The sequence below is a fragment of the Mastigoproctus giganteus genome, chromosome 14 (assembly GCF_048544385.1).
Source record: "Mastigoproctus giganteus isolate SK-2022 chromosome 14, ASM4854438v1, whole genome shotgun sequence".
In the NCBI taxonomy this organism is placed as follows: domain Eukaryota; kingdom Metazoa; phylum Arthropoda; class Arachnida; order Uropygi; family Thelyphonidae; genus Mastigoproctus; species Mastigoproctus giganteus.
In genome coordinates, this window is record NC_143588.1 from 54,806,728 (window position 1) to 54,830,364 (window position 23,637).

Genomic DNA, 23,637 nt, shown 5'->3' on the forward strand with positions numbered 1-23,637 from the left:
CTAGCATTGGGGTACATGCAAGTATACACCACCTGTACATGCACCTGTTCTTACTCTTAGTTACCCTAACACAGTCCATGCATTTATTTATTCCATGATGACTCACAGGAGTACTTGAAATCCCCAGCGCCTTGAATTCCAGGCTGCTGCTCATTCCAATATAAGTAGTGCAAGAATCACTTTTATCTCTCTGCCTGTGGCTAGGCTACCGTTCATCTATTAATTCCCCAAAGCTAGAAGTTTTCCAACCCACCTAACCCTGCTTCGATAGTATCAGCAAATATTCTTGCACCCTTTCTATTCAAGTGTTTCCCATCTCTGTAAAAGCAGTCTCTCTTTCTCTCTCTCTCGTTAATAAGCACACATCATGCTGAGAAGCATTCTACCCCATGAGCCTTGCACAATATCTTCAGGGACGAATTGACACTTTCGAATTTAACTCTAACTTGCGACTTTTTTCAACGTTGCTCTTAGTGCCAACGTGTACAACGATAGCACCCTTTGTGACTTTAAAAGATGATAGTTGCTATACAATGTCATAAACTTTTTCCTTCGGCAGATATACCATGGTCCTATTCCACCTATTATTTTTTGCACAATATATTTCCTGTCTTCCTGGCTAGCTCCTGTGGGACCAACGCATTCTGCCTTGAAGACTGCTGCTCTGCTGCCTGATGCACAATAGTGAGCTCTGTCATTGAGTAATGGCCCCCCATTGTTGGTCTATAGATTTGCAGATGTTTGATCTTTTGTGGTTTGAGGAAGGCTAGGACTGTTGAATGAAGCCACAAGTTGGGATTTTAGCTTTCAGTGAAGACTAAACTAAGAAAGGGCAATAAAGAGTTCAGCATTGTTGTCTAGGTGTTGATGCACGAGGTAATAAATCTCATTAGGCGTGGCATGCTATCTGCTGATTAGATTAGAGATCTCTGTAGTTCAAATGTTATAAAGCACAAACTATACTAAAAAGAGAGAGTCTTGTACAGAAATTTAACTCTCTGCCATTCATCCTTTATTTTATTCTGTTGAAATTATTGCTTTTTTTTTTTTTATGTAAACCACAAACACGAGAGGTATTAGAACCTATAGTACTTAGTACCGTGCTTGGGTTGGAGGTTGAGAAGACGAAAGAAGATATTTGTTAACATTGGACTAGAACTTCTGTAGACTGTAATTTTCAGGAAATAAGTATGAAGGAATGTTGTTCCAGAAAATGGCAGTTGAATGAATAAAGGAAGATGAAAAGTTGGTTTTGTGAGTTTGAAGTTGGACAGTAAATAGATTGTTGGCTGGTGGCGGTACGTGTTTGGACTGTTTTGAAAGAGAGAGGGGGAATTATAGCAGCCAATTCAGAAGAACAGTGCCCATGGAAGTATCTGTAGAAGAAGCATGCAGTAGAAACAGTACGTCTATGAGACAGCGAGTGGAGAGACTGTTAGAGATGAATCTCTAATTAACCTAACTGCTCTCTTCTGAATGGAATCAAGAAGCCCGAGAGAGGTTTTCAGGGCACCACCCCAGATGTGGGAACAATATTCCATGGCAGGGAGGATTTGCAATTTATACAGAGTGAACAGTTGTTTGGAAGAAAAGTAACGCTGAGAGCAAAAGAGAAAACCAAGTTTTTTAAATGCAGAGGAAGCAATATTTGTAATGTGCTTGTGCCAAGAGAGAGAGAGAGAGATTAGAAGTCAGGGTAATCCCCAAAAGAGATATATCATTTTGCCTAGAAATCGGAGTGTCACTAAAGATAAGCATAGGAGCAGAAGAACCCTTTTTGTGAGATATAGGGCAAGATTGAGTTTTAGAAGGGTTGAAATCAACTAAGTTGTGTTTGCCCCACTGGAGAATTACCGGAAGATCGACATTTAAGGAATTAGTAGCAGATTTTCCAGAAGTTGAAGCTGATTGAGCAGGGCAAGTTTCCTCAAAATGGAAAGTAGAATGCAATGTGCTAGCATCAGCAAAACTATGGATAGGATTTCCAGTCAATGGAAGAAGGTTATTAATATACAAGAGGAAAAGAGTGGGAGAAAGAATTGAACCTTGGGGGACGCCGACATTAGTGGAGAAGTTAGAAGAGAGAGAGAGAGCCATCGACCATCATCCTCAGTGAGCGATCAGAGAGAAAACTGGATAACCAATTACTAAAAACAGTTGGCAGACCATAAGATGGAAGCTTGTTTAGAAGATCTTTATGCCAAACACGATTGAAAGCCTTTACGATGTCAAGAGCAACTACTTATGTTTCAATGAACCTTTCCATTGAATTAGTCCATAAATGGGTAACATAAGCCAGAATATCACCAGTGGATCGACACTGACGGAATCCATACTGGTGATTGTTGATCAGACGGAAGGTTTCTAGGTAGTTTAAGAGTTGGTGGTTAATTAATTTCTCCATTACTTTAGAAAGAATAGAAGTAATTGCAATGGGACGATAATTGGATGGGAGGGATTTGTAACCCTTTTTAGGAACTGGCCACATATGAGCAAATTTCCAAGCAGAAGGAAAAACACTTTTGGACTAAGAAAGTGAAAAAAGGTGGCAAAGAATAGGAGTAAGTTCAGGAGCACAGGTTTTGAGAACAAGTGGAGAAATACTGTCGGGACCTGGAGCTTTCTTAGCATCAAGATTCGTCAAAATCCTTCTGACATCTTTTTGACGGAACACCACAGGAGGCATTGAATGGAGTGTGTTGGGAATGGTGGGAGGTGTTTTTCCAAGATCATTAATACACGAGTTGGAAGAAAAATGGGATGCTAGCAGGTCAGTTTTATCCTTGGCTGAAGTGACAACAGAATCATCTGGTTTGGACAAAGGTGGGAGCAGAGATGGGCAAAAGTTGCAGCCAATAGCTTTGGCAAGAGAACAGAATGCTCGGCAACAATTAGGGCAAGAAGCAAGTTTTCTACTTTTAGCCTGTTCAAACTCTAGTTTGGACTGATTAATAACTGCTTTACAATTGTTGCGAGCTTTGGTGTAGGCAGAAAATGAAACCGAAGAATTAGCCAATTACGATATGCACCATTCTTCTCTTGAACAACCTTAGCACATTTATTGGAAAACCAAGGTTTAGATAAAGGAGGAGATTTTAAAGTGGAATGTGGGATAAAGGATTCCATTCCTGCAAGAATAATTTCACTGACACGATCTGAGCAAATGTCAACATCAGAAGTTTTGAAACAGTAATCCGACCAAGGAAAAGAAGTCTCGCAGGTCATCCCATTTTGCATTCTTGTAATGCCAAACAACACGAGGTTGGGAATAGCAATGAGATAAAGGCTTATGCAGATAACACTGAGTTTTCAAAAGTTTCTGTCAGAGCATTTGCTATTTCCACCAGAGCTAATGTCTTGCCAATTGCAACTCACAGTTTGAGAGGATAATCTACCATTCAGTTTTTTTTAAATTTTATTTTGTTCCATATTATTATGCTGTCTGTATTCTTTGTTATAGAAGAATCAAAATAGTTGTTTAATTTTACTATACCAAAATATAACAAGGTCAAAGTATCTGACGTTTTAGAGCAGATATCATCTTTTAAGGGCACAAAAGGTGATATAGTTGTACATGTTGGCACTAATGATATCAAGAGTAGGAGACCAGCAGAATTGCTTAACAAGTACAGGTCACTGTTGAAAAAAAGCCGTGAAATAGGGCTGAATTTGAAAGTGTCTGCAATTCTGCCCAGACACGATAGGAGGGAGTATATGATGAGAGCCTTGTCGATCAATTCGGCCCTGGAAAGATTGTGCAAGGCTCAAGGGGAAGAATTTTTTTCAGCCTGGACTGTACTTGTTAACAGGAGAGAGTGCTTCTACAGGGATGGGATACACTTAAATAGAAAGGTTACAAGAATATTTGTTGATGCTATCGAGGCAGTGTTAGGTGGGTCGGAAAACTGCTAGCTTTGGGGGAGACAAAGACGAATAGATTAACAGTAGCCACTGGCAGAGGTGAACGAGATTCTTGAACTGCTCTATTGGAATGAGCAGAAGCCTGAAAAACAAGATGCAGGATATTTCAGAGACTGGGAATAATGGGGGTACAAGTAAACACATGGGTTGTGTTAGGGTAGCTAAGAATAGAAATAGGTGCATGTATACTTGCGTGTACACCAATGCTAGGAGTTTAGTAAATAAATTTGATGAGTTTGAGGTATTGCTCAAAACATCAAAGGCAGATATTGTTGGGATATCAGAGACGTGGTGTCACACAGATATAAGGAATGCAGAACTGGAATTTGGGGAGTACAACGTCTACAGAAAGGATAGACTGGATAGGAAGGGAGGAGGGGTTATGCTATTAGTTAAGAAACACATAAAAACCAAGGAAGTGAAGCCAGTGGACATCACTGGACAGTGCAGTGTCGAGTCAGTTTGGTGTGACATAAGCATTGGGAGATCAAAATTGAGAGTAGGAGTGTGCTATAGGCCTAATGACTCTGATGAGTATAATAAGAAACGGTACAGGGAAATAGAGTGGGCCAGTAAATCAGAGTCTTATAATGGGGGATTTTAATTTCCCAGATATTGACTGGAATTTGTGGGTTGGTCACTCACACACTAGTAAGGGTTTTGTGGATTTCTTGGATAATTGTTTTCTACATCAGCATGTTTGGGAGGCAAATAGAGGGAGGAATACTCTTGATTTGATTATCATTAGTGATTCTTCATGCATTAAGAATCTGCAGATAAATGAACCACTAAGTGGCAGTGATCACAGTGTGCTGAAGTGGGATTTACTCAAAGAGGTAACTACCATTAGGGGTAAAGGGAAGGGTTATTGCTTTCGTAAAGGCGACTACAATGGACTGAGACAGTATTTAAATTCTATACAGTGGGATCAACTGATGATGTTACCAACAGCAAATGCAAAATGGGAAGCATTCAAAGAACTTATCTTAGAAGCTACTAGGCTTTACATACCAACTAAGAAATACTGTTCAAGGTTTAGGCCTAAATGGATGTCAGATGAACTAATGAGGCATATGGCAGAGAAGAAACATGCATGGGATACATACAAATTAACACATGACAGAAGCCTATGATAGATACAAGTTGATCCGTAACCAAGTTACAAAGGAGGTTAAGCAGGCGAAGGCAGATTACGAGAAATCTTTGGCAAGGGATGCAAAGAAACACAGCAAAGAGTTCTTTACTTATGTAAACTCTAGAAGGAAGGGGATGAATCAGATTGGTCCACTTGATATCGATGGGTCAACTGTTGATGATCCTGCTCAGGTAGCTAACAAACTAAATGAATATTTTGCATCGACATTCACACATGAGGAGTTATTTAGCGAGGGGAATGCCAGAGGTGTATTCAACTCTAGCAGTAAGAAAGAGAATCTTGTAATAACTGAGAGTAAAGTGGAGGAGAAATTGTTGAAGATAAACACAAGAAAGGCACCCGGGGTGGATGGGATCTATCCAGTTATAATAAAGGAGGCAGCAGAGGAAGTAAGCAAACCCTTAGCCATAATTATGAGAGCTTCCTTGGACTCAGGGGAGGTACTCACAGACTGGAGATGTGCAAATGTGACCCCAATTCACAAAGGAGGATCAAAGGCTAACCCAAGTAATTATAGACCTGTGAGTTTAACTTCTGTTCCAGGAAAATTAATGGAGGCACTGGTTAAAGAAGCACTGCAGGATCATTTAGACAAGACTTCAGTTATAGCTCGGACACAGCATGGTTTTGTTAAGGGGAAGTCTTGCCTGACCAATTTGATTGGATACTATGATGCAGTCACAAAGGAACTGGATGCAAGGAATAACTTTGATATTATATACTTGGATCCTAGAAAGGCTTTTGATACTGTTGCACATGGAAGACTGCTGCACAAATTGGAGCAGTGTGGCATTGGAGGCAAATTGTAGCTGTGGATAAAGGGGTGGCTGAGGGGGAGAAGACAGAGAGTGGTAATCAATGGACACTGCTCGTCGTGGACTAATGTTATTAGTGGAGTCCCTCAGGGCTCAGTGTTGGGTCCTTTATTGTTTTCTGTATTTATAAATGATATTGATGATGGTATATCAAGCTTAATGTCCAACTTTGCAGACGATACGAAGGTTGGCAGGGTTGTCAAGGACACTACTGACACTATGCTGCTGCAACAGGATCTGGAAAGGTTGAGCAGATGGGCCGAGAGGTGGCAAATGAAGTTTAACATTGACAAATGTAAAGTACTACACATGGGAAACAGCAACCCCAGAGCAACGTATCGACTCTGTGGTACTACACTGACAGTGGTAGAGAATGAAAGGACCTGGGGGTGGTTGTGCAGGCAGAAATGAAGTTCTCTGAGCAGTGCAGACGGGCTGCAAAAGTAGCTCATGGTGTATTGTCAATGATATATAGGAATTTTTCTAGCAGGGATAAGGAGGTGATTATTCCCTTGTATAAGGCAATGGTCAGGCCACACCTAGAGTACTGTATACAGGTCTGGAGGCTTCATTTCAAGAAGGATGTAGAGCTGCTGGAACGAGTACAGAGAAGAGCAACAAGATTAGTGAATGGAACAAAGGGGTGCTCTTACGAAGAAAGGCTTAAGTTTTGTAAATTACAGTGTTTGGAGACTAGGCACCAGCGAGGTGATCTGATAGAGGTGTATAAAGCCTTGAATGGTTTGAGCATGCTCAATGCTGATGGGATTCTTCCTCTCGCTCAGCATAATCACCTGAGAGGGCATAAATTCAAACTGAGGAAAGACAGATGTAGGATAGACGTGCGGAAATTTGCCTTTAGCCAGCGGGTGGTTGGTTGGTGGAACAGACCTCCATCCCTTGTCGTGGAAGTTGATAGCCTAAATACGTTTAAGGCTCAGCTGGGCAGGTATTTCGAACGAACAGAGTGGTAAAGTAAAAGTGTTTTTTTTTGGCTGATGCTGCATAAGCTTGCTTTCTTGCATCAAATGCCTCTACTAATGCTAATGCTAATAAGCATGCCTTTGCTGCCTTAAATTTTGAAATTTCTGGTTCTCCCAGTTGTAGGATGCATACATAACAAGTTCTGCCTGTTTTTTCTATTTTTCAAGGTAGTACAGATACATTCTACAAGTTATTTAGCATGTCTAAAAGAATGGCATAGACTTTAGGTACAGGGGCTATAACTACTAGATGCACTCAAGCATTGCTTGATCTTTTCATCAGAGGAGACATTAGAGGTGAATACATTCCAAATCTAATTTATTGGTAGTAAGTTCCAAATGCAACAATTAGGGTAAATGTTTTTACACTGGAAGACAAGAGTGGGATGTCAAGCATAAGGATGATATTCCTTTTTTTTTTTTTTTTTTTTTTAAATCACAATGCTCATAGCTTCTGGCTTGATCTTGCAACTCCTGGAGAATTCATCCTGCAACATTCATCATAAGGTCCCACTCTGCAGATAACAGTTTTGAAGTATCTAGCATTGCATGTGTATAAAAATAAAGCTGAATATTGAGAGATTAAACAGACTTTAAAAGTTACAAGCCAAGGATTCTGATCAAAAGTATGGGGAACTTATTAATACATGGAATATCATCCTTATGCTTGGTATCCCAGTCTTGTCTTCCAGTGTAAAAAATACTTACCTGAATTGTTGCATTTGGAACTCAATGACCTCTAATGTCTCCTCTGATGGTCAGATCAGACCAATATTTTCACTAGTTATAATTATTCTCTATTCTGGATAAATTACTGCATTTGTTTTCTGGATGAGATGAGCACAGCTATATAAGAAACAGGGACAAAGTAGTTATACATTTAATTGTCAGCGAGTGAATGTTCAGGAATAAGCATTCCTGTTTCCATGGATTTGCATTTAGTATTTTTTACCTCTGTCCCATGCTCCAGTTTATTCAAGTTGGACTATGATAAGCCTCTAGGCTCAAGTGGAAATCAGGTGTTTCAAGCCCAGATTGCTAACCACACTATTATTATTATTATGATTATAAGCCATACGGTGCAAGGAAGCCTAAGGCTTATGCTGCACCAGCAAAAAAATAAATAAATAAAAATTCCCGAGTTACCCTGAGAGAGAGAGAGAGAGTCAGAAGTAGAAAGGAATCACCAAGAAAAAGAAGAATGATTATATCCAGCTCAGGACCCTGGGTGTGCCAAGCCCATATTCACCAGATGTGAGCCCCTGCGATTACTATGCAAAACTAAGAGCAATATAAACTGGTAACCAAGTGAACAGTAAAGTAAGATGGGAATTCTAGCATTAAGAAGATGGTAGCATTTGTTAGTGGATAGAGTACATTGCTAGTGGGTTGCAGTAATGTTGAGAGCAGAATGAAAATTATGAAAGCGAGTACACACACTAGAAAAACTTTGGCACTCAGGAAGACAGATTTCAATAAAGAAATCTGAAATGAAATCAACTTCATTTTGTTACTCAGAGACTACCTGGATCTAAGTTTATCAATCTATTCTTTCATACCAATAAACTAATTATTAAATGTTTGCATTTAATCTTAACATCAAATCAAATTATATGATCTGTGTGAACTAGAATAACTGTTTTTTCAACATTTGGTAAATTTTATCTGGCCACACTGCAAAAGAAACAAGTTGCAAGGGTTTATTTTTTCCTTTTTATTTATTTTTTACCCCTAGATTTCCAAAATGAGGATATTTAAGCTAAAAAGTCAGTTAAGTGAAAACCAGTTAAGAGGAACTACAGCTTATCAGAGGAACATTATGTATAGTCCAATAAACTAATTTCCCTATAATAAAATTGAAATGATTGTCTTATAATGTTAGTGTTGGAATAATTACTGTATACATTACCTGACTAAGTCTAGTGTTCTCTGTATCTTTGACTGTATAGAACCTCTTGTATCTGATCCCATTTTCAAAAACAATCGGGTCAACAGAATATACAGCCATCCATGAAGATCTGCTTTGTGCTGGATTACAAGTTCATTCAATGTATCCAAAAATAGGGTAAATACCTATAAAAAGTATGTACACAAAATATGAGAAAAAAAAAAAAGGAAAAAAAGAAATGAAATAATTAAATAAATAATTAAATTGTATAACTGTGCTATTAAATGAGGGGGTGGGGGGACATAGGAATCATTAATTTGTGGCAATACAAATCTTATTTATCAAAATAAGAAGCATGTTGTCTGCATATTAAAAAAACACACTTCAGTTCTTGAACTTGTGTCAGAGTTTTTGTTACCACTATTAAGACATTATTTGTCACCATTTGGAAAGCTTGAGTGCATGTGCATCTGTGCTCTCCTACACCCAAACTGTAGTCTTTACTAGGATCAACTGCATTACATATTTTGTGCTTTTATTCTTAAAAGTGCAAAATATATAATGCAGTGGAACTTTATGTAGTAGTAGAAAATGATATAAGAGATATAGCATCAGCAAAAAAAAAAAAAAAAAAAAACACCACTACACACTTCTCCCATCCATATTCTTCAAGATTTTGTGTAATTCTTCCTTGAATTTATGCAACCCATCCATTTCCACAAAGATGAAGCTGTTCCAACAAACAACCACCCACTGGCAGACATCAAACATCTGTCCTGCAACCATCCTTCAATTTATGCCCCCTTGTGTATATTCTCAGCAAGAGAAAGAATGCCACTCACAATCATCTTACTCGATCCATTCAAGGCCTTAAACACCTCAATCAGAAAACCCAGTGGGTGACCAGTCACCACAAGCTGCAATTTGCAGAGCTGAAGCCTTTCTAGGTAAGAGCACCCTTTTGTTCCCTTCACTAATCTGGCTGCCCTTCTCTGCACTCATTCCAGCAGATCTACATTTGTCCTAAAATGAGGCCTTCAGACCTTATGTATAGGACTATATGTCATATGGAAAGTAACACTTTTTAACCTTGTAACCAGTTACGATCAAATATTGTCACAATAAAGATTCCCTCTCTCGCTAAATCATTCAACTTTTATGGCATGTACAATATTCCACCTGAGTTAATTAATATTTCTGTGGACGGCCTTTGAAGGTTACTGAATTATCCATGGTTGAAACTAATGGCAATCAACTGGACACAGAGTTCTTTTCAGTTGTAAAAGGCATATTTGCAGCAAAAACAAATGCTTTGAACCAACTGCTTAGTGAATACTCTCACATTATTTTTATTCTCTATACAGGCATAAAACTAATTATACAATATTCATTAAACATTTCTCCTTTACATCAATAATTTTATGTTACACTAATGTCCAAAATTTAAGCAACAAGCATAAATTTTCAGTCTGGAATATATATTCAATGCATTAAAAAAAATATATAATAATAATAAAAAAAATAATAAAAATAAATAAATAAAAAATGAGATGTAAACTATGACATACAGAAAAGCCAATCAGAAACTGTTAACATGTTAAACTGGTAAGTGTTATCTCTTCACATGCATGGCATCTATATAGAACCATTTATGGTGTTGCCTACTCACATCACTAAATCAACATTATAACCATAACATCATAACTAATAATACTGAGGTCATGACATTCCAATTCTCTCCATATATAGGTATCTTCAGGATCAAGACAGTCTTGCTTCACCTGGAACTGGATGCAAAAAATAATTTTGATATCATATATTTGGATTTCAGGAAAGCTTTTGACACTGTTGTGCATGGAAGACTACTGTACAAATTGGAGCAGAATGGTATTAAGGGTAAGTTGCTACAATGGATAAAAGGATAGTTAAGTGGGAGAAGACAGAGGGTGGTAATCAATGGGTGCTGCTCTTTGTGGACTAATGTTATTAGTGGAGTCCCACAGGGTTCGGTCTTGGGTCCACTTTTGTTTTGTATATTTATCAATGATATTGATGAAGGTATATCAGGCTTAGTGTCAAAGTTTGCAGATGATACAAGGTTGGCAGGGTTGTTAATAGCAGTGTACTACTGCAACAGGATCTAGATAATTTGGGCACATGGGCTAAGAAGTGGCAACTGAAGTTTAACCTTGATAAATGCCAAGTACTGCATATGGGTAGAAGTAACCCAAGAGAAACATACCAACTGTGTGGTAATACACTTAAGGTGGTAGAAAATGAAAAAGACCTGGGAGTAATTGTGCAGGCAGATATGAAGTTTTCTGAGCAATGCAGACAGGCTGCCAGGGCAGGTCATGGGGTTTTGTCAATGATCTATACGAATTTTGCTAGCAGGGAGAAGGAGGTGATTGTCCCTCTGTATAAGGCAATGGTCAGGCCATGCCTTGAGTACTGCGTACAGGTCTGGAGGCCTCATTTTAGGAAGGATGTAGATTTGCTTGAGCATGTACAGAGAAGGGCAACAAGATTGGTGAGGGGAATGAAGGGATCCTGTTACCAAGAGAGGCTTAAGTTCTGCAAATTGCAGTGGCTGGAGACTAGGTACCTGCGCGGTGATCTGATTGAGGTGTATAAGGCCTTGAATGGGTTGAGCACGCTGAATTCTGATGGGATCCTTCCACTTGTTCAGAATACGAACCTAAGGGGGCATATATTCAAATTAAGAAAAAACAGATGTAGAATAGATGTGCAGAAATTTGCCTTTAGCCAGTGGGTGGTTAATTGCTGGAACAAACTTCCATCTGTCGTTGTGGAAGTTGATAGGTTAAATAAATTTAAGGAGGAACTGGACAGGCATTTGGAGGGAATGGTGTGATTTTTTTTTTTTTTTGGCTGATGCTACATAAGCCCACACACTTGCTTTCTTGAATCACATGCCACCACTACTACTACTATTAGACGCTGCTACACTTATTTATCTTTGTGTGTGCATGTGCTACTGCCTGTTTTAATATATGTTAGTTTTCGTGATTTGATTTAATCATTTTAAGATGTGCCCTTAACAAAATGGACAAAAGGAAGATTCTTTAAGATAAAAACATTACAAGCACAAAAAAGAAGAGGCTCGTTATTATATTAGAGCAAAAAATTGATGTGATTGGAAGACATGAACAGGTCAGAGCAAATCTAAAATAGGACGAGATGTCGGAATGCCTGAATCTACAGTATGGAATATTGCGAAACATGCAGGGGAAGTAAAATAAAAATGTAAAGTTGCATCAGCTTTTTGTGGTTTACAAACATCTACAAGGAAAAGAAGTATTTCTTTTCCTTGTAGATGTTTGTAGTACTGTAGCCACTGGCAGAGGAAAAAGTTATTCTTGCACTGCTTCTATTGGAACGAGCAGCAGCCTGGAAAATAAGATGCAGGATATTACAGAGACTGCTGGGAATAATGGGGATACAAGTAAACACATGGGTTGTGATAGGGTGGCTAAGAGGAAGAGCAGGTGCATGTATACTTGCGTATACACCAATGCTAGGAGTTTAGTAAATAAATTTGATGAATTTGAGTTATTGCTCAAAACATCAAAGGCAGATATTGTTGGGATTTCAGAGACGTGGTGTCACAGAGATATAAGGAATGCAGAACTGGAATTTGGGGAGTACAATATCTACAGAAAGGATAGACAGGATAGGAAGGGAGGAGGGGTTATGCTATTAGTTAAGAAACACATAAAATCCAAGGAAGTGAAGCCAGTCGACATCGCTGGACAGTGCAGTGTCGAGTCAGTTTGGTGTGACATAAGCATTGGGAGATCAAAATTGAGAGTAGGAGTGTGCTATAGGCCTAATGACTCTGATGAGTATAATAAGAAACTGTACAAGAAATAGAGTGGGCCAGTAAATCAGAGAGTCTTATAATGGAGGATTTTAATTTCCCAGATATTGACTGGAATTTGGGGGCTGGTCACTCACACACTAGCAAGGCTTTTGTGGATTTATTGGATGATTGTTTTCTACATCAGTATGTTCGGGAGGCAACTAGAGGGAGTAATACTCTTGATTTGATTATCAGTAGTGATTCTTCATGCATAAAGAATCTGCAGATAAATGAACCGCTAGGTGGCAGTGATCACAATGTTCTGAAGTGGGAGTTACTCAAAGAGGTAACTACCATTAGGGGTAAAGGGAAGGGGTATTGCTTCCGTAAAGGCGACTACGATGGACTGAGACAGTATTTAAATTCTATACAGTGGGATCAAGTGATGATGTTACCAACAGCAAATTCAAAATGGGAAGCATTCAAAGAACTTATCTTGCAAGCTACTAGGCTTTACATACCAACTAAGAAATATTGTTCAAGGTTTAGGCGTAAATGGATGTCAGATGAACTAATGAGGCATATGGCAGAGAAGAAAAATGCATGGGAAATATACAAATTAACACGTGACACAGAAGCCTATGATAGATACAAGTTGATCTGTAACCAAGTTACAAAGGAGGTTAGGCAGGCGAAAGCAGATTACGAGAGATCCTTGGCAAGGGATGCGAAGAAAAACAGCAAAGAGTTCTTTACTTATGTGAAATCTAGAAGGAAGGGGATGAATCAGATTGGTCCACTTGATATTGATGGGTCAACTTTTGATGACCCTGCTCAGGTAGCTAACAAACTAAATGAATATTTTGCATCAACATTCACACATGAGGAGTTATTCAGCGAGGGGAATGCCAGAGGTGTATTCAACTCTAGCAGTAAGCTAGAGAATCTTGTAATAACTGAGAGTAAAGTGGAGGAGAAATTGTTGAAGATAAACACAACAAAGGCACCTGGGGTGGATGGGATCTATCCAGTTATATTAAAGGAGGCAGCAAAGGAAGTAAGCAAACCCTTAGCCATAATTATGAGAGCTTCCTTCGACTTAGGGGAGGTACCCATGGACTGGAGATGTGCAAATGTGACTCCAATTCACAAGGGAGGATCAAAGGCGGACACAAGTAATTATAGACCTGTGAGTTTAACTTCTGTTCAAGGAAAATTAATGGAGGCACTGGTTAAAGAAGCACTGCAGGATCATCTAGACAAGACTTCAGTTATAGCTCGGACACAGCATGGTTTTGTAAAGGGGAAGTCTTGCCTGACCAATTTGATTGGATACTATGATGCAGTCACAAAAGAACTGGATGCAGGGAATAAACTTTGATATTATATACTTGGATCTTAGAAAGGCTTTTGATACTGTTGCACATGGAAGACTGCTGCACAAATTGGAGCAGTGTGGCATTGGAGGCAAATTGCTGCTATAGATAAAGGGGTGGTTGAGGGGGAGAAGGCAGAGAGTGGTAATCAATGGACTCTGCTCATCGTGGACTAATGTTATTAGTGGAGTCCCTCAGGGTTCAGTATTGGGTCCTTTATTGTTCTCTGTATTTATAAATGATATTGATGATGATATATCAAGATTAATGTCCAAGTTTGCAGACGATACGAAGGTTGGCAGGGTTGTCAAGGACACTACTGACACTGTGCTTCTGCAACAGGATCTGGAAAGGTTGAGCAGATGGGCTGAGAGGTGGCAAATGAAGTTTAACATTGACAAATGTAAAGTACTACACATGGGAAACAGCAACCCCAGAGCAACGTATCAACTATGTGGTACTACACTGACAGTGGTAGAGAATGAAAGGGACCTGGGGGTGGTTGTGCAGGCAGATGTGAAGTTCTCTGAGCAGTGCAGACGGGCTGCAAGAGTAGCTCACGGAGTATTGTCAATGATATACAGGAATTTTTCCAGCAGGGATAAGGAGGTGATTATTCCCTTGTATAAGGCAATGGTCAGGCCACACCTAGAGTACTGTATACAGGCCTGGAGGCCTCATTTCAAGAAGGATGTCGAGCTGCTGGAATGAGTACAGAGAAGAGCAACAAGATTAGTGAATGGAACAAAGGGGTGCTCTTATGAAGAAAGGCTTAAGTTTTGCAAATTACAGTGTCTGGAGACTAGGCACCAGCGAGGTGATCTGATAGAGGTGTACAAAGCTTTGAATGGTTTGAGCATGCTCAGTGCTGATGGGATTCTTTCTCTTGCTCAGAATAATCACCTGAGAGGGCATAAGTTCAAATTGAGGAAAGACAGATGTAGGATAGACGTGCGGAAATTTGCCTTTAGCCAGCGGGTGGTTGGTAGGTGGAACAGACTTCCATCCCTTGTCGTGGAAGTTGATAGCCTAAATAAGTTTAAGGCTCAGCTGGACAGGTATTTTGAACGAACAGAGGGGTGAAGTGGAAGTGGTTATTATTTATTTTTTTTTTTACTTTATTTATTTATTTTTTTTTGGCTGATGCTGCATAAGCTTGCTTTCTTGCATCAAATGCCTCTACTAATGCTAATGCTAATTACTATGATAGAAATGGAGCACCTTTTAACTGTATGGATTGAGGATTGCAATCAAAAATGCATTACCGATTTAAAAGACCTTTATGCCAAACACGAACGAATGCCTTTCAGATGTCAAGAGCAATCGCTTGTGTTTCACCCAACTTTTCTATTGAATTTGTTCCTAGATGGGTAACATAAGCCAGAATATCACAATTGGATCGCCACTGATGGAACCCATACTGGCAATCGTTGATCAGACGGAATGTTTCTAGATAATTTAAGTGTTGGTGGTTAAATGATTTCTCCATTACTTTAGAAATGTAGGAGTAATTGCAATAGGACGATAATTGGATGGAAGTGATTCGTCACCCGTTTTAGGAACTGGCTGAATATTAGCAAAAAAAGTAAGTTCAGGAGCTCAGGTTTTGAGAATAAATGGAGAAATACCCTCAGTACATGGAGCTTTTTTAGCATCGGATTCATCAAAATCCTTCTGACATCCTTTTGACGGAAGACCACAAGAGGCATCGAATGGAGTGTACTGGGAATGGTTTGAGGTGATTTACCAAGATCATCAATACATGAGTAGGAAGAAAAATAGGATGCTAGCAGGTCAGCTTTATCTTTGGCTTATGTGGCAACAGAACCATCTGGTTTTGACAGAAGTGGGAAGAGAGATGGGTAAAAATTGAAGCCATTAGTTTTGATAAGAGACCAGAATGGTCAGCTACCACTGGACAAGAAACAAGTTTTCTGCTCTTAGCCTGTTTGAAATCTAGTTTGGACTGATTAATATCTGCTTTACAAAGTATAAATGATACTTAATAAGTTTTATCATTTTGATATGTTGCTTATAAAAACATAGTACTGGAAATATTTTATAATAAAAATTCAGAAATATACGATTTCAGAGAATATAGGCTTAGTGGTTTGGTTTAAAAATATTATGTTGAAAGGGGTTTGCAATAAAAAAAAATGTTGAAAAGAGTTCGCGGTCAAAAAAAAAAAAATGTTGGGAACTGCTGTTCTAGTAAATGTCCACCAAATATTGATGCACTGTGAGTTATGCAAGCAGAACCCTTCTCAAGCATATGAATTAATCAGATGACATTAAATGCCTATCATCTCTTTTGATCACATCGACCTGTTTTTTTAAGTTATTTCAAGTATCAACTAGGTGTCCTTTTATATACAAATTGCAGTGAAACCTTTTCTAACTAACAATAGACATGATGTTGACAGCTGGCAACACAAAAAACAGTATAAAAAAAAAAAAAAAACCACTTTATTTTAATGATGTTTTTTAATTTTTGATTTGTGATAGTTTGCATATTTGTTGTGACTGCATACTTACTGAATTTTTATTCCGGGCATCCTGATTTTCAGGTACCACACTGACTCAAACCCACAACTTCTTTAATTATGGCCATGCAAACACTGAATGGGCAATCAAGAATCAAAGTAAGAAGAAAGTAACATTTATATACAAGTGTTTTTGCTGAAATGAAACAAATATAATAAAGAAGATTACTCCACCGAGACCACATGTTTGTGAAAGTGACTCATGAATGAGTTAATAGCAATGCTACTAAGTTTTTAGGCTTACCATAACAGGGTCATTATCAAAAATGCCCAACAGCTCTTTTGCGAAAGAAAGCCTACATTCTTTCAAGTAAGTAAGAAGATAATGAACAACAGAGTACCTGGCACAGTCACTTTTCAGTACTGGCACTGATAGAAAAGCTGCTCTGGATTTAATGATTCCTTTTTTTTTTTTTTTTGGGTAAAGCAACCACAATATAATATTCTTTTTGATTACTACCACCTATAGCAAACAAGTTAGTTAATCACAGTTGTAAGCTTCTGAATTTCAAAAAGCTGGAGGTACTGCTATTAAATAATGAGACTGCATGCGCAACCACTACATATCAAGCAGCACCTGTGAAATAAAGACACAGCAGTTGATTTGAATCTTTCCTTAGTAATTTTTTTTTATGAAAACACCAAACACAAGAGGTATTAGAACCTATAGTACTTAGTACCATGCTAGGGTTGGAGGTTGAGAAGATGAGAAGATATTTGTTGACATTAGATTTGAACTTCTGTAGACTAATTTTCAGGAAAGACATATGAAGGAAGATTGTTCCAGAAAACGGCAGTTGAATAAATAAATGAGGAAGATGAAAAGTTTGTTCTGTGAGTTTAAAATTGGACAGTAAATGGATGTTGGCTGGTGACGGCACGTGTTTGGACTGTTTTGAAAGAGAAAGCGGGAATTATAGAAACCAATTCAGAACAGTGCCCATGGAAGTATCTGTAGAAAAGGCATGCGTGTTGGGAATGGTGGGAAGTGTTTTACCAAGATCATTAATACACGAGCTGGAAGAAAAATGGGATGCTAACAGGTCAGCTTTATCCTTGGCTGAAGTGACAACAGAACCATCTGGTTTTGGGAGCAGAGATGGGCAAAAGTTGCAGCCAATAGCTTTGGCAAGAGACCAGAATGCTCGGCTACCATTAGGGCAAGAAGCAAGTTTTCTACTCTTAGTCCATGCGAAATCTAGTTTGAACTGATTAATAAGTGCTTTACAATTGTTGTGAGCTTTGGCGTAGGCAGAAAATGAAACTGAAGAAACTGGAAACAAGCCAATTACGTTATGCAACATTCTTATCCTGAACAGCCTTAGCACACTTATTGGAAGACCAAGGTTTAGATAAAGGAAGAAATTTTAAAGTGGAGTGTGGGATAAAGGATTCCATTCCTACAAGAATAATTTCACTGACATGATCTGAGCAAACATTGACATCAGAAGTTTTGAAACAGTAATCCGACCAAGGAAAAGAAGAAAAGAATTGTTGCAGGTCATCCCATTTTGCATTCTCGTAATGACAAACAACACGAGGGTGGGAATAGCCATGAGATAAAGGCTCCATTGAAGAGACGATCACCAAGTTGTGATCTGAGGTGCCTAAAGGACCAATCGCATCGCCCATGTACTTAGCTACCTGTTTCCAGTCGTGTTGATTTTCCACTTGCTCCTTCGGAGTTATTCTCTAATTAGTTCATAACCATTCAGCATGTTTCTCTCTATATTTCCGTGCAGACTCCTGACGGCATTGCTTTCTCTTGGAATTGGTTATTGCCAACCTAGGTCGCAACATTTTGTTAATTACTACACTAGCAAATCAAACATCATGAATTCCAAACACCTGTCAAAACACACTGACTGATATCTAATCAGGAAATTATCTATGCAGTTATTTACCTATTCATTTGTAGTGATGCAACTGCCAAGCCCATTTGTACCACGTGACCTGCATCCCTCTTCTCCCATTGGCTACCCCACCCCACCATGCAGCATTCTCAAGGTCCAATAAATATCACAAGGTGGAAACCTTTTTTAATGTAGTATAACGAGATAATAAAAAAAAAAATAATAAAAATGTTTGTGCAATTTTTCATAGTGTATTTTTTTACAATTGATGCAGTTGAAAAAAATAATTAATAAAATGATAAAATTAACAATATCTTACCTTATTTGAAGGATCCACTAAATGCTTTGCAAAGTTATCTGTAACTTTTTTAAGATCCAAAGGCCAAAACGCACTGATTGATATCTAATCAGGAAATGATCTATGCAGTTATTTACCTATTCATTTGTAGTGATGCAACTGCCAAGGCCATTTGTACCATGTGACCTGCATCCCTCTTCTCCCATTGGCTACCCCACCCCACCATGCAGCATTCTCAAGGTCCAATAAATATCACAAGGAGGAAATCTTTTTTAATGTAGTATAACGAGATAATAAAAAATATCTAATAATAATAAAAATAATAATAATAATAAAAATGTTTGTGCAATTTTTCATAATGTATTTTTTACAACTGATGCAGTTGAAAAAAATAATTAAGAAAATGATAAAATTAACAATATCTTACCTTATTTGAAGGATCCACTAAATGCTTTGCAAAGTTATCTGTAACTTTTTTAAGATCCAAAGGAGAAAGATAACGGGATGATCTGAGGAGTGCTTGTAATGCTAGAAGTCCCTCCTTCCTATCTGACCAATGTATACTGCTCAAATTATGGATCACTTCAGACATATCCTTTGGGTAAATTTAAATAAGACAATTTCACATATTTATATTAGATAGTATGAATCAGAGCTGTACTACTCAATATGTTCTACGTTGATAATAATATTAGTAAAATAATAAGAGGAGTTTACCTCAATATAGTGCGTAGAACACTTCCTACGCATTATATTGAGGTAAACTCCTCTTATTATTTATATATAAAAATGTTTAAAAGAAAATTTCAACTCTGCTTTAACTACTCAAATTCACATTTTTTTTGCATTTCAATACCAAATTACAACAAAATGCAATTTGATTTAAGAAGTATGCTTTCTGTCACAAGGCAAGAAATATATTTAAATAACATGATAATTACTTTTAAAGATTATGGAATAATAAACAAGAGATGATATTTATATCATGTGTGTGTATATATATATATATATGTATTTTTTTTTTTAAAATTGTTTATTTTAACAACACAGTAAATTCTGTAAAATCAGACGATTTACAATTGGTAAGATATTAAGATGGTATTTCAACATTCAGGTCAAGGATTGCATTTTTTCTTTAAGAATCCAAACAAACAAAATGGGGGGAGGGTTGACAATGTTTCTCTCTTTATAAGATTCTCGCAGGACTAACTTGTAATTTAATCTGTTTTGAAGCCAGCAGCATATAAATCGCATAGATAATACAATTCTGACAGCAGAACACACTTTATTTTGAACTGCATTTACCTGGTATTACTTTACTCTCACCATAGATGATGTCAACAAAGGTTTGTTGACATCATCTGTGGCATTTGTTTAAAAGACATACTGCTTCACAAAGACAAACCAACTCCAAGGAAGTTGTTTGGCATGAGCTGCCATATCGTATATGAAATCAGAATTTTCAAAGTTCTAATATGGCTAAAAATGTGTGTTTTGTTTGAGTTTCATCAAAGAGACCTGATGAGGGAGCAGTCAGTCCTGAAGCAGGGTGTCAACAGCTGCATCTTATCTTTCAAACAAATGGGCAATTAACCTTTTAATGAGGCAATTGTTTCAAAGTGGTGCAATATCAGGCAACTCGTTACTTGTTCTGCTCAGCGGTTTAAGACTATTGCATTATCCATGCAGTTTAAATTCTGATGGTTGCAAAAACAAATGAAAGGACAAGGTAATCTCAAACACATCCTGTATTTTCTTCAAGGCCATATAAATTCTGGCTATATTTTAACTTTGAATTTTTTTTTTAGTGTCACCTCTTATTCAGTAAAATTTATAACCTAGCACAAACTGCTGTTGAAAATTACAGCTAGGGATAGCCAGAGAGCACAAGTGCACGAGTTGGTGACCAATTTATACCATTTTAAAACAGCTGAGAGCAAAGATGTACAGGAAGTGTCCAATGTGGACACAGCTGAAATATTTTGGGCTTGATTAAATCAATGTTTATATCTTCCATAAATAGTTAATTACAGAGGCATATGAACAACAGATCTAATTTAACCAGTCATACAGGTTCTCAAGTGCATGACTAAAGTAAAGATAAAAACAACAGGTGGCTCAAGGTCACTTAGTTGACCTACAGCCGTGCACTAATTCTACAGGTTTACCAGGTGACCTTGAACTGCCTACTGGTTTCCTCCCTGCTATAATTATAACAGTGGCAAAAACAAAGTAATCATTGTTAACATGTGTAAGAAACCAACTGAATTGAACAAAAAAAAAATCACAAAAATTAGGCTATACATTCCTAGTTGCGATTATTCCACAAGAATAGTTTCCCCCCACCCCCTTGCTCTACAAAGTGGGAGTATTTGTTTCTTTAAAAGTCCATTGATATTATCTCTGATACTGTATTAGGAATTTGCTTAAAACTGACATTCTAGAAGGAAGGGGATGAATCAGACTGGTCCACTTGATATTGACAGTTTGACTCCTCAGATAGCTGATAAACTGAATGAGTATTTTACATCTACATTCAGACAAGAGGAATTATGTAGGGAAGTGGAGAACAGAAGCTTATTAAACTTTAACAGGGAGCTAAATGATTTTGTAATAACTGAGAGCAAAGTGGAGGGAAAATTGTTGAAGTTAAACACAAGAAAGGCAACCTCGGGTGGATAAGATCTATCCAGTTATATTAAAGGACGTAGCAAAGGAACTAAGCAAACCCTTAGACATGATTATGAGAGCACTGTTGAACTCAGGGGAGGGCCTCACGGACTGGAGATGTACAAATGTATCTCCAATTCACAAAGGGGGATCACAGGGTGACAGTAGTAATTACAGACCTGTTAGTTTAACTTATGTTTGGAGAAAATAATGGGAGTCACTGGTTAAAGAAGTACTGTAGGATCAGCTAGACAAGACTGCAGTAACAAATCAGACACAGAATGGGTTTGTTAAGCGGAAGTCTTGTCTGATCAATTTGATTCGATACTATGATGTGGCCATAAAGGAACTGGATGCAAAAAATAATTAAGATATCATATACTTGGATTTCAGGAAAGCTTTTGATATGGTTGCACATGGAAGACTACTGTACAAATTGGAGCAGTATGGCATTAAGGGCAAGTTGCTACAATGGATAAAAGGGATGGTTGAGTGGGAGAAGACAGAGTTGTAATCAATGGACATTACTCTTCATGGACTAATGTTATAAGTGGAGGCCACCAGGGTTCAGTGTTGGACCCAATGTTGTTTTGTATATTTATCAATGATACTGATGAAGGTATATCAGGCTGAATGTTGAAGTTTGTAGATGATACAAAGGTTGGCAGGGTTGTTAATGACAATATGCTACTGCAACGTGATGTAGAAAAGTTGGGCAGATGGGCTGAGAAGTGGCAACTGAAGTTTAACATTGACAAATGCAAAGTACTGCATATGGGTAGAAGTAACCCCAGAGAAATGTACCAACTATGTGGTACTACACTCAGGGTAATGGAGAATGAAAAAGACATGAGGGTAATTTTACAGTCAGATATGAAGTTTTCTGAGCAGTGCAGACAAGCTGCCAGAGCAGGTCATTGGGTTTTGTCAATGATATACAAGAATTTTGCTAGCAGGGATAAGGAGGCCTCATTTTAGGAAGGATGTATAGTTGCTAGAACAAGTACAGAGAAGAGTAATAAGATTAGTGAGGGGAATGAAGGGATGCTTTTACCAAGAAAGGCTTAAGTTCTGAAAATTGCACAACTTAAGCCTCTTTTGGTAAGAGGATCCGTGAATGGTTTCAGCAGGATCAATGCTGATGGGATTTTTCCTCTTTTTGAGATTACAAACCTGAGTGGGCATAAACTCAAATCGAGGAAAAACAGTTGTAGAACAGATGTACAGAAATTTGCCATTAGCCAGTGGGTAGCTGATTGCTGGAAGAAACTTCCATTTGTTGTGGTGGATAATTGATAGCTTAAATAAATTCAAGGAAGAAGTGGAGGAACTTTTTTTGGGTGATGCTGTATAAGCTTGCTTTCTTGCATCATATGCTTCTGCTAATTACAGTACTTATTTACATTTTAATCACTAGTACTATCTTTAAGTTGTTTATTTGTTTGGGAATTTTTTAGGCACATTGCCATTTATATATTGCACCACTATCTTTAAGTCATTAGAAATGCTTAAATATCAGCAACCCTGAATCCATATAGTACCCACATTTTAAAGTTTACTATATTAAAAATCATGATTATTAGATTACTACTTAATAATACACGCAGACTCATAATACATGAAGTGGAAAATAAATATAATTGTAATTTTTGGACTTCATATTTCATAAGTATCAATATTTGGCAAAATATTTGTTGCAACTATTCAATTTTCTTTTTAATTTTGTATATTTCATTTTGGAAACAGCTTCCCACATCAATTAGGCATGTAGAGAGGGAACATTACATGGCAGGATGTGGTTATGCTCTGTAATTCAGAGAAATAACAGAAAGATAAAGCATTCACTTATCACACAGCATGTGCATCAGAGAAGGTTAAAATTTTATTGCATAATAAGAAATAAAAGGAAAAACAAATGGTTTGGATGAAAACCTGTGGGACCACAGGTCAAACTGAGTGCCTGTAGGCTGTCCATCTCGAACAAAACGGAATGAAAATTTTGGCTCGGATCAATTTCATCAAGAATTGGATCCAAGGTTACGAATTGTGCAGTCAAAGAATTTTGAACTCCTGGAAACAAGTTTTTTTGAAAAATTCTACTATCTTTTTAAGAAGACTGTTCAATAGAGAATGATATACATATACAAGTAAACCCCGCTATTTGCGGGGGTTATGTTCCTGAGAAATTCCACAAATACCGAAAACGTAAATACTGAGTTATGGCTCCCATAGTAATAAAGGGTAATTCCAAAGTATGAAATACATAAGAAAAACTAGTCACGTTCAATGAAAATTTTTAAGGATTTTATTT

At 37.7% G+C, this 23,637-nt stretch overlaps 1 protein-coding gene across 1 annotated transcript in view; it reads right to left on the minus strand.

Annotated features, from left to right (window-relative positions):
- Nucleotides 1–23,637, minus strand: part of chb (CLIP-associating protein) — a 1,004,436-nt gene that overhangs the window by 213,664 nt on the left and 767,135 nt on the right. The window contains exons 27-28 of the mRNA XM_090388867.1: nucleotides 19,084–19,251; nucleotides 8,785–8,948 (exon numbers count right to left, since the gene is read on the minus strand). Coding sequence (XP_090244993.1) covers nucleotides 8,785–8,948; nucleotides 19,084–19,251 — 332 coding nt within the window. The remainder of the gene's footprint in view (nucleotides 1–8,784; nucleotides 8,949–19,083; nucleotides 19,252–23,637) is intronic.